This window comes from Cydia strobilella, chromosome 5 (assembly GCF_947568885.1).
Source record: "Cydia strobilella chromosome 5, ilCydStro3.1, whole genome shotgun sequence".
In the NCBI taxonomy this organism is placed as follows: domain Eukaryota; kingdom Metazoa; phylum Arthropoda; class Insecta; order Lepidoptera; family Tortricidae; genus Cydia; species Cydia strobilella.
The window spans coordinates 16,135,230-16,147,290 of NC_086045.1; the positions used below are offsets into that span (position 1 = coordinate 16,135,230).

Consider the following 12,061-nt stretch of genomic DNA (forward strand, 5'->3'; position numbering starts at 1 on the left):
GATCAAACGTTCTCTACGTGAATCAGTACCCGCCAGTTAGTGTCTGCGCGGGTTATTTAAATAGCTTGGACGTCGTAATATGGTTTTATTCCATACAATATTACATATACGTGGGAGATTTTTGTTGTTACACAAATGTATGAACGTGAAACAAAATCCAACTGTGCATTCACTCGAAGCGACAATTTTTTTTTTTAACAAAATGGATTAATTTACGTGGGAGATTTTTTTGTAGAATATCCTTACTAATATTATAAATGCGAAAGTGTGTCGGTCTGTCTGTTACCTCTTCACGCTTAAACCGCTGAACCGATTTAGTTGAAATTTGGCGTAAAGATAGTTTGGGTCCCGGGAAATTACATAGGATAGTTTCTATCTCGGAAATCATCCCTAAAGAGGGTGAAACGGGGGGTGGAATTGAGATAATCAATGATTTGCCTGTCCATTGATGTCAGCAATTAATCATATGTTCAAATTGGAATTGGCTTTGTATTTATTATTTTGTATAATTATTATTAATTACACTCTCCTTTGTATTAAGTTAAGTGTAAACATGTATTTCTCAGGAAGTGATTATTCTTGTAATCTTTTGAGAAATAAATATCTAAAACCTAAACCTAAATTCAATGATTGCCATTAGACTTTATCCAGGCACTATACTTACTCTAGCAGCTGTTACTAATTCCACGCGGACGAAGTCGCGGGCAAAAACTAGTAGTAAATATATAGAGCTTAATTAACATGTAATTGTTATGTACACATTAGTTGTTAATTTTATGTAAAAAATATTTATAATAAAGAAAATTATTGGGAAAAAATTAAATACATAATGGGTATATGTTTGAGAACAGCATATTAAAAAATCTCGAGTGTGGGAATTAATGTTTTGATTTATTTTTCTATTTTAATAATAATTTGGATTTATTAAAAAAAATTGAGTATGTGACATATTTTGTGATTTTATTCAAAATATAGTATTTGTAACATTAGGTAAAAAAAAAACTCAAAAAGTGTGCGAATTAATGTAGATTTCTCATACATTTTAAACTGTGCTGACCCGACTATGTCAGATTAGTCCTCTGTGCTCTGTGGCATAACAGCCCGATATAGAATGACTACTCAAATTAGACTCGCCTTCCTTGTTTACGAGACTATTTTCTGTGGTGCCCTTTTAGTTCCTTTTTTTAAGTCAGACCAAATTGCACTGATATTTGTTTAGACGGCTTAGAATTATTTAAAAAAATGAAGGCATGTTTACAAAAACAACATAACTAACATTTTTTGCGGATTTGAGTTTTTGGTATCATAGCATTCGTCTAAGCAGGATCTACACGTAGAGCAAAAGATAGTGTCCAAAAATGACCCCAATTGTCCAAAATCAGTCCCCAAAAATATACCTATTTTACAAAAACTACATATCTACATTGTTTTGACAACAGCAGCGGATGTGAGTATTAAAATAAATTCACTAGTTAAGTAAGATTAATCTGTACCTCTCTGATAGAATACAAAACATAATTTCTATAGAAACTTGTTTTATTTTCTTACAAAAAGAACATAACTAACAAAATTTTACAAAAAAAGCATGTGACGAACTTATTTTTCAATTTTTTCCCAAAAATACTGGTCTTTGAAATGTGTAATCGTATATTTCGGAACTATTGGCCACTTAGGTACTAAAATCACATATACCTATACAATGTTTATGTCCAATAACTAATATATGTATAAGACGACATTTAGTTTTTTTCGTTTCCAGTAAATTCATGTCTAGTGTAGTTATGTTGTTTTTGTAAACATGCCTTCAAATATTTTATAACATTTATAACTATAAGCTAGACATGTAATGGACTTGGCATTGGCAATCTTATTTTATCAGAAAATTTTAAATGAAGTTCTTTAAGTTGGCATCACTAATGATGGGCCGCGATTTCGATATCGATGCCATTGGTGAGCCTAAAAATTAGGGTTTTGTTATAATTTAATTCCTTCAATGTTTTGCTACGCTCAACTTGGTTTACTTTAAATAGGATGTCATCTAATGTAAAAGGTTAATAATATATAAATATTGCTTTTACTGTAGTATTTAAACATAACCGTTTAATTTAGTGTGATAAAACGCAGCGATTCGGTGTCACATAGGCCGCTTATCAGTCGACCTCTAACACCATAACCGCCTTTTCAGAATGAACCCTTATCGTCAAGCGTTCATTCACAGCAACCAAGATTTTTTTCTAATTATTGATGACGTGCATCGTAACAAAGAGTAGTCGTGCCTAGAAAAAGATTGAGAAAAAAATGTTCATTTCATGCTTCTAATAGTTCTAATGCCCACACATACATACATAGATACATGATACATTACCTACAGACTAACACACAGCAGTAAGTACCTACTATTCTTAAAATTAACACAACATTCCTATTTTATAATTGTTAACTGTATGTTTTATTGTTTAATTTGAGAGTTACTTTTTAAAGTTTAGACTATTTTAACTAGTGTCTCTGTAAGTAAAATTTCCAAAAGGTAAATCGTCAAAAAAAATATATAGAACCTGCTCACAAGATTTCATTCATTGGTAATTTATTTTATTTAAATTCTTGCTCTAAAAATTCATTCTATGCAAAACACAGAGCAGGTCAGGTACCCAATAGAAATATTCTTATTAGTACAAATATAATGTAAGTGGGTACTACTCGTAATACAATCTAACTTGTTTCTATTCAACTTGACGCTAATAAACATCAAAGATGTATTCAACAAATAGGGCCACAGGGGGGAACTTTTACATGTCAAATTTTTAAAAGCAATAAAAATAATCAAAAATTACAAAAGACAATTACAAATATGGAATCAATGAAATATTTTTATTTTATTAAACTAATATTTTAAGATATATACAGTGGTACTACGTAAACGAAATTAATAACTAGCTTAAATCTAAAATAGGCCCTTGATGCATTGTACCAAGGATGCTGGCGGCATTTCCCCGCTGTATCGCAATGCTGATACGTTGTGCGAGAAAGCCGCCAGCTCTTCGGTCACCAGTTACGTCAACCAGACGCTTCGCGATTTCTGCAAACAACTTATGCGCGCTGGGACCCCATGGACCTAGAGTTTCAACTCCAAATGGAACGAAATGATACTCTCTACCGAGGCTCTTATATTTATTACGTTTTAAAATTTCGGCGCTTTCCGCCGCTCCGCCCGCTTTTACATTAGTCCGTTGGAGGTGGGACGGTGCCAGTGTGTCTACGCAGGTAGCATCCCACACCAACATCCGTCCCAAGCTCCAAGGAACCAAGGACATCCCATCGGGCCTCTTGCCATCATCTCTGATAATGCCAGTCGGCTCAAGAAGAGCGGGTACATTGATGGTGGCAAGAGACCGACGGATTATGTCATTAAGCGACGCATGTCTTGAAAAACGGCCGGCACTTTTTTGACAAGATAATCCATGGTGTCCCAGTCGGTCCACGTCCGTGCCACAAGAGCATATGTGTGGCGTACACACCGAAACCCCGAGTCGCAAACCAGTCGCCAGTCTAAGGGAGGCCGGATCCAAGAAAGTACCAGTATTAGGCGAAGGATGGGCATGTAGCCAGTAACCCGCTTCCCGGGCTCCGACCGCCAAAAGCCTCGCGCGGTCTGGACCTGTACAGTTGTTTAGGAGAATATTGTAAGTTAAATCACAGTAAACATTATCCCAACTCCTTTGTGAATTTGGGTTGTCTGGAAATTGTTTTCCCGGGCAAGCAATTTTAAAAGCATTTTTGGCGTCCTCAAAGCCCGCAATCTCACAGTTTGTGGGCAAAGCCCTTAAAATATTTCCTATGAGACCAGACGTGCTATGAGTGGACGCCAAAAAGGCTGGGGAAGCCACACTGGAAATTTTGCGAATTCCTAAACCTCCAAACCGAATAGGGAGGGACGCTTGAGACCAGGAAGGCTCACTTAGCTGAATGTTTAGAATAGTCTCTAAACTAATTTTGATCAAATCATCTAAAGGCGACAATAAATTTTGATGTTTCCAAAAAGGACAGCAGCGGAGCACATATGTAAATTTAGGGACAAAAAGACAAAATTTAAGAATCACAAGAGCATAATGAGGGCTAATTTCGAGTAAGCGATTCGTGTGACTTTTGAATTTAGTTATAGAGTTAGAAATATAACCGGGAAAAGATTCTTCGAATATAGGAGATCCCAGGAGGCAAAGAGAATACTTGTCTACTGATTTGATATCAGGAGCCAGATCGTCAAATTTGGGTTGTAAGTCTGCCAAAGAACAAGAAGGTTTTTGAATAAAGAGTTCACATTTGCTGAAATTCAGTTCTAAACCAATATTTTCGAAACTACTCTTAATAAAAGACAAATCAGAGAGCACAGTATTCACGTCGCCTCCTAGAGTTCCGTCATCTAAATACCAGACATTGAATTTTGATTTTAAATTTTTAATAATTGGATTTATAGCCAAACTAAAAATTGCTGGCCCGAGAGGGTCACCCTGCTGACAGCCAACCTCAGAAGATAATTCATGTGACTTGTACATTAATTTAGATGAGTTTGAATAGCAAAAGAAAAGGTAATTGTATAGCCCTGGAATTTTGTCCTTTACTTCTGTCAGCAAAGTGTCCCTACTAACCGAATTAAAAGCATTTTTAACGTCAATTTTGACTACAATTTCGCAATCATTGAGTGAAAGGTAGGTCCTTAGGGCATGGACGGCTGCCTCGCACCCACCTTTCGTGCCGAAACCTAGCTGTATTGGATCAAAAAGGGACTGCAATTTTGATCTAACGTGTCTAACCGCAATTTTTGATGCCAGACGTCGTAAAGTAGACCCCACAGCAATGGGTCTCACCCCTCCGTCCTTTTTGGTTAGGGCGATCAGGTTTGCACCGTATAGAATAGGGAGGATTTCAGTGTTAATTTTGCCTGAAAACATAAAATTTACTAATTTAGTAAGGGAACTGATAAGCTGCACACCTGCGTCGCCCACGGAATGAGAAATTAGATCCTTCAAATGTTGGGGCGAGATCCCATCCAGGCCGGCCGCCGAACCGTTTTTGAAAGAAAATATGGCGTCAATAACGTCTTTGTCTTCGATTTGGAGGCAGGCCCGGTCAGATGTAGGTGGGGCAAACAAGTGTGGTACTGAAGGAGCTGGGGGATGTTTAGAACGTAAAGCCGAGAGGGTATCAGGAGTATCTGGCGATAGCACGTCATTTGTGAAAAGAAGACGAGCGGCACCTTTAAGATCGCCGTCGCTAATTTTACTTTCAATTAATTTAGTTCTATTGAAAGTGGATGAGGCGCATCCAGAAGGTCGAGAAATGTGTGGAATTGTATTCGAAACGCAATTGTTTTTGATTTTTTGTGTTAAAGAAATTGTCTTATCCTTTTTGGCATGAAGGGTTTTGAATGAAAAAAGGAAAAGATTATGCCAATCATCAATTTGATTATTTTCCACACATTTTATAATTAGGCCTGAAAGGTGATTAGCGACTGTGATCCTGGCGCCGCGCGGAACTCTTTTAACAACGGGCACATTATTTTTAAGTTCGCTAAGGTATGAATGGAAAGGGATGGAATTTGGTTGGTCAGAAAGGGGGGTGGTCAAAAAGGGTTGGTCTAAATTTAAAACGGCATCATTTTGGCTGATACAAAGACGGTGTTTTTTGGAAATATGAATATTGAGGCCTCTCTGCGTTTTAAAAGAGTTGTCGCATTGTACACAATTAAAATTTAGATATGGTGTGCCATCGCCTGATTGAGTTGCGGCATGCATCCACTTACCGTAACAGTATCTACAATAACTAAAGCACAAAAAAACTTAAACACAAAATAACAGTATTCACTAAAAATAAAATTTATAGTTCGTAATAGACGTTGACGTCGGCCGTCAGGACGACACGACGTAGCCGTACAAGGCCGCAACGTCTGAAACAAAAAGATATGTTATTATTTGTTCAGTATTGGGCCTGCCCACACTATTGCACAGTAATCTGATGTTTTTAGATAAGATAAAAGCAGTTTCAGGCATCTAGAGCCATGTATAATTTGAAAAATAAGCCAAAAATATCACTGTGCAAAGTGACAGACAGAAGGTTGACCATAACCATGAAATATTAGATAAGTACTTTTTTAGAGATGTATCCAGTCTCTAAATGTCGATTTACACAAACAAAAAACTTAAAAAACCGGCCAAGTGCGAGTCGGACTCGCGCACTGAGGGTTCCATACTTTCTAGTATGTGTTGTTATAGCGGCAACAGAAATACATCATCTGTGAAAATTTCAACTGTCTAGCTATCACGGTTCATGAGATACAGCCTGGTGACAGACGGATAGACAGACCGACGGACAGACAGCGGAGTCTTAGTAATAGGATCCCGTTTTTACCCTCTGGGTACGGTATCCTAAAAACGATCATCTAATTATTCTTAAAGATGTAAAGGGTCTCCAAGACTTGAATTGTTATATAAGTAATTAAAAAAACCGGCCAAGCGCGAGTCGGACTCGCGCACCGAGGGTTCCGTACTTTTTATATTTTTTATTTTTATATTCGAGTTGATTGAATGAAAGGTAAATTGCGGTTTACGATTTATGACGTATTATTCTTTATTGTATTGCAGTCATGTTCATAATACATTAGGTGTTACAGTTTGAGGATAGTAGGTACATGACACCCTGTCAGGGCACTCAATTTTCTCAAGTCTAGGTAATTACATGCATCTCATACAAATAGCAATAAAATCTATATTTATAACTTTTTATCGACGTTTATGCAACGTTAAATGTCAAGTTCGTTTAGAAAATTAGTAAAATAATAAAATAATGATGCTAAATATTAAATGTTAAATGTCCAGGTTAATTTATAAATATATTTAAATAATGTGAAACAATATAGTTAATATTAATTAACTATATGTCATTTTAGAGAATGCATAAATGTCAATAAATGTTTACAATAATATTTCAATAAAATTTAATTAATTCAATTTGGGTAAGTACATAGCATTATTTCAGTGTTTGGTCATTTACAAATTCGTCTATTGTGTAATATGCTTTCTTTAGAAGAAGCTTTTAAAAAAAAACTTCGTACTAGATCTCGTTCAAACCAATTTTCGGTGGAAGTTTGCATGGTAATGTACATACATCAGTTTTATCATTCTCTTATTTTAGAAGAACGGGGGGGGGGGCACATTTTACCATTTTGGAAGTGTCTCTCGCGCAAACTATTCAGTTTAGAAAAAATATATATTAGAAACCTTAATATCATTTTTGAGGACCTATCCATAGATACCCCACACGTATGGGTTTGATGAAAAGAAAAGTTTTGAGTTTCAGTTCTAAAGTATGGGGGATTATTTATATTTAGTAATTTTTTTAATTTGTATCCAAAGTTCCAGACTGACAGGTAAATTAGCTTTACGAATAAAATGATTATGATTATGATCCTCCAAAATTTATTGTTTTTTTGCTATTTTGTGTGAAAATCTTAATGCGGTTCACAGAATACATCTACTTACCAAGTTTCAACACTTTAGTTCTTATAGTTTCGGAAAAAGTGGCTGTGACATACGGACGGACAGGCAGACAGACAGACATGACGAATCCACAAGGGTTCCGTTTTTTGCCATTTGGCTACGGAACCCTAAAAACAAGAAATTAAGTCAGACAAACAGACAAGAACCGAATGAAGTGTCTCACGTTAATGCCACTCGAAAGTAAAGTTACATAAGTACTTACTTATAACATAACATGTAGCCCGTGTAAGCTAAGCTTAAACAGACCGGTCTCCACAAACAGCACCCGTTCGTTCACGAGTATGACGCGTATCTCAGCCATCGAGATAGTGCGAGGTTATCGCCGAAAATGTTGAAACGGATACCATTTGTCTATTAACAATGCTGAATTAGAACTATGTATTTATTTCTGTATTTGATTCTGAGGTTTATAATTAATTTTAAATAACATTTCTTACAAACGCTACACCTGCGTGAAATACCACGCTATGAGCAAGTGTGACGAAAAAATATTCGTACATATTTCTTTTTCGTTCGCTGTAAATAATTCTGTACATTTGTTTGCAACTTCCCCGTGACATTTATTATTAACATGTTACATAAAAAAAATACATGCAAATTTAAACGTATAGGGATTACCAAGGACCTCTCAGCGAGTGAAGGCCTCCTCCATTTTTCTCCATGTAGTTCTAATGTTTGCCGTGGTCATCCACTTATTGCCTGTTTTTTTTATTATTTCGTCTATCCATCTTTCTACAGGTTTCCCTTGTTGTCTTTTGCCAGGCGGTCCTTTCCAAGTCGTGACTCGTTTTATCCATCTGTCCTCCGACATGCGAGCCATATGACCTGCCCATTTCCATTTTTGCCTTGCAGTGCTGCAGTTTTGTGATTTTTCTTATATCAGTATTTCGTTTCTTATCTATTCGCTTTAGCTTTTGGAATACTCCGTTCCATTGATCTTTGGCATGTTTGTATTTTCCCCCCGTTGTTACCTCCGTTGTTTTGTTCCCGTGACATTAAGAACCCCTTACCATAACACCGCAAACGACAGTGTCCTATTAATTTCAAAATGCCCAAAAGCTCGTTTTCTGTTTTATACCTAGTAGTAGTGATAAGATTATAACTCCGTATTAAGCTGGATTGCTATAAAATTATCTAACTTTAACTTCTATTATACAGAAATAATTTAGTCTATCATGGATCTTACTCGCCGACCAACATTCAGATATTAGGTAGTCATTCCAATTTGAATCATCTCAATTTCATGTAGCACGACTAGCACGAGCACTAATTGCGCTATCCTGTGAAGTGAGAACCCGTAGGATCACTTGCGTGGACCGAACCGGAATATTCAATGCTTTTTAGTAATGCTTTGTTCCGCCAAGGCCTACTCTACTCGTATGTCCAGTTCATTGATCAACGATTGCTTCACCCTCACCATTAGATGAAACCCTCTGTTTTGTTCTCTCTTAGTTAATTTCTACCAATGGAGTCATCGCGAATCCTCAGAAATGTATTGCAGGAAGGTACTTAGGTATGTTGAGTAAAGGTCTATTCAAAATGTAGTAATTCGGTATATTGTAAGATAGTTTAACTTGTTTTCAGAAGGCTTAAGTTATTCTCTAATAAATTATTTGTAAAGTTCCTCGAGAAACGAAAGCAACGCTCTATGCACTTCCTACCTAATACTGGGACGAACCTACCAACAAAAATAGGGCTTTAATCGCACTGAGATCATGAAATATTAGGGCTCTTTTTACCTATTTAAGTGTTCGCTTGGTATTTATCTTGATATTAGGTTTGGACCCGGGCCGAGTGCTTATCGTGGACGGATGTGTAGGGCGGAAGGCCAACGGCTCTGTCCTGTCATTCACTGCCACCCACTTCACCAGTAAACCAGTAGTGACCAGTAAAAGTCTAACCTCCAACCACGCAAACTTTTACGAAATCTCGAGTCAAGTTACTCTAGGGACTCTGGGCTCATTGTCGAGAACAAACTGTGCTGTGAATAGCTAGGCTGCTGACAGTATCACACGAACCGACTGACCAACAGCAACAGAGAGCCCGCCATTTTGTGTGTTCTCATTCCGTTTAACTACTTACCTAATTATTGTTTTTTTTTTTAAATATAAGGCTGTAAAGTCAGAAATGTGCATCAAAATAGGAGCTCATTTTAAATTAGACATTAGTTTGTGATATGTTAACACCAAATAATAGTTATTTGTTATACAAGGGTGCAAAGTTGTATTTTACCCGCGAGTGTGGAATTGAAACACGAGCAAGCGAAAGGATTCTATAGTTGAACCACGAGCGAAGCGAGTGGTTCTAAAATAAAATCCTGAGCTAATCGAGTGTTTCAACACACGAGAAGTAGAATACATTTGCACCCGTGTGTAACACAAAACTTTTCACCTCACTATAACGAGGAAAGTGCAACATCCACAGGCGCAGGCGTTAGACCACCTTCATCACTGGAATCACTCATTTTTGTACGATATTATAACAAATAACTGGAAATTCTGTATTTTTACGTGAGAAGTTTTTTATTAAAAAAATTGTTGACAATGTTGACATTTCTGACGTATGAAATGTCAATGATGCGTTTTGAAATTGCATCGACTCAACCTGTGCGTTCAGAATTATATTTAACATCATTATTAAAAAACCGGCCAAGTGCGAGTCGGACTCGCGCACGAAGGGTTCCTTACCATTACGGAAAAAAACAGCAAAAAAATCACGTTTGTTGTATGGAAGCCCCATTTAAATTTTTTCCCCTCACTAGCTCGGAAAGCCGTCTTTTATCCTTTAAAACAAGCGGGGAAAAACGCATTTTATCCACTAGTGGGGAAAGTAATTTGACCTTGGATGGAGCGTGTTTAGGTAGCTTTTGACAGATAACAAAACGTAAAACTCTCATAATAATGGTTCGTTCGATATTAATAATGATTAAATAAATGATTTGAGAATTTAATAAAAAATGCCAAATTTAGCTTTATTTAATGATTTTAAGTCATAAACCTTAAATTCCATAAGAAACATTTGTTTTTTTAAATGATGTTGAATGTAATTCTGAACGGACAAGTTGAGTCGATGCAATTTCAAAACACATCATCAGAAATGTCAACATTGTCAATAAAAAAATTCTCACCCATTCCGACACGTAAAAATACATAACTTCCAGAGTTTTCTGTTATAATATCGTATTATCGTAAAAAAATTATTGATTCCAGTGATGAAGATGACCTAACGCCTGTGGATGTTGCACTTTCCTCGCTATAGTGAGGGGAAAAGTTTTGTGTTACACACGGGTGCAAATGTATTTTACTTCTCGTGTGTTTAAACACTCGCGGGTAAAATACAACTTTGCACCCTTGTATAACAAATAACTATTATATTATTCTGTTTTTAGTATTTGTTGTTATATCGGCAACAGAATACATCATCTGTGAAAATTTGAACTGTCTAGCTATCACGGTTTATGAGATACAGCCTGGTGACAGACGGACAGACGGACGGACAGACGGACAGCGGAGTCTTAGTAATAGGGTCCCGTTTTTACCTTTTGGGTACGGAACCCTAAAAACAAACGTTTCTTATGGAACTTTGAAGCTTAAAGCTAAATTTGATATTTTTTATTAGATTCTCAAACCATTTATTTAATGATAATTAATATCGAACGAACCATTGTTATGATCGTTTTACGTTTTGTTATCTGTCAAGCTACTTAACCACGCTCCATTCAAGGTCAAATTACTTTCTCCACTAGTGGATAAAATACGTTTTTCCCGCTTGTTTTAAAGGATAAAAGACAACTTTCCGAGTTAGTGAGGAGAAAATAGTTTTATTTTCTAAGGTTCTAGGTTTTGATTTCTATCCCGGTGATACAAACCAATTACACATACCTATATCCTATACATTTAGCGCCACTTGCACCATCCCACTATCCCGGGGTTAACCGGTTAAACCTGGAGTTACCATGGTTACCGATACAATTTGGCACTGGGTTAACGGTTAATCCCGGGTTAGTGGCTGGTGCAAGTGGCCCTAACAAACAATGTAAAACTTGGTAACTAACTATTGATAACTTCATATTAAATTTGGCAAATTAAGTTGCAGTAAAATTGCATTCAGAATGCCTTCTCCTACCACGCATTTAACCTTTTTTTTTATATACCTACTCGTAATTAAGAGGAAAAAGGACGACCCCTTCTCAATACAAACGTAGTCCCCATTTTTCTCTCTGGATATTAACATTACAGAAAGTATGTTTACACCAATATATACCTAACTATATTGACCATAGCTATGCTCCGTCGTTTGACTTTTTTCGATTTTTTTATAATTACTAGCGACCCGCCCCGGCTTTGCACGGGTGCAATGCTGATGTATTATTATTATTTATTATACATAAACCTTCCTCTTGAATCACTATCTATATAAAAAAAACCGCATCAAAATCTGTTGCGTAGTTTTAAAGATCTAAGCATACATAGGGACAGACATCCATCTAGACAGCAGGAAGCAACTTTGTT

The 12,061-nt window shown here is 36.5% G+C and overlaps 2 protein-coding genes across 2 annotated transcripts in view; one reads left to right on the forward strand and one right to left on the reverse strand.

Moving 5' to 3' along the window:
• LOC134741558 (cytoplasmic dynein 2 heavy chain 1) overlaps positions 1–12,061 on the forward strand; it is a 132,202-nt gene that overhangs the window by 45,659 nt on the left and 74,482 nt on the right. The window lies entirely within an intron of this gene.
• On the reverse strand, positions 2,935–5,839 carry LOC134741528 (uncharacterized). The gene is made up of 2 exons (XM_063674341.1): positions 4,809–5,839; positions 2,935–3,655 (listed from the first exon to the last, which is right to left on the reverse strand). Exons 1-2 carry the CDS (start codon positions 5,787–5,789, stop codon positions 3,398–3,400), a joined length of 1,239 nt encoding a protein of 412 aa, XP_063530411.1. The 5' UTR covers positions 5,790–5,839; the 3' UTR covers positions 2,935–3,397.

What these genes read in the sequence shown, in the direction of transcription:
- LOC134741528 (XM_063674341.1), bottom strand. Translation starts at nt 5,789, where the DNA reads ATGCATGCCGCAACTCAATCAGGCGATGGCACACCATATCTAAATTTT. An exon ending in GTCTGGCATCAAAAATTGCG is followed by an intron (nt 3,656 to 4,808) that starts GTTAGACACGTT and finishes ACAACTGTACAG; the next exon opens with GTCCAGACCGCGCGAGGCTT.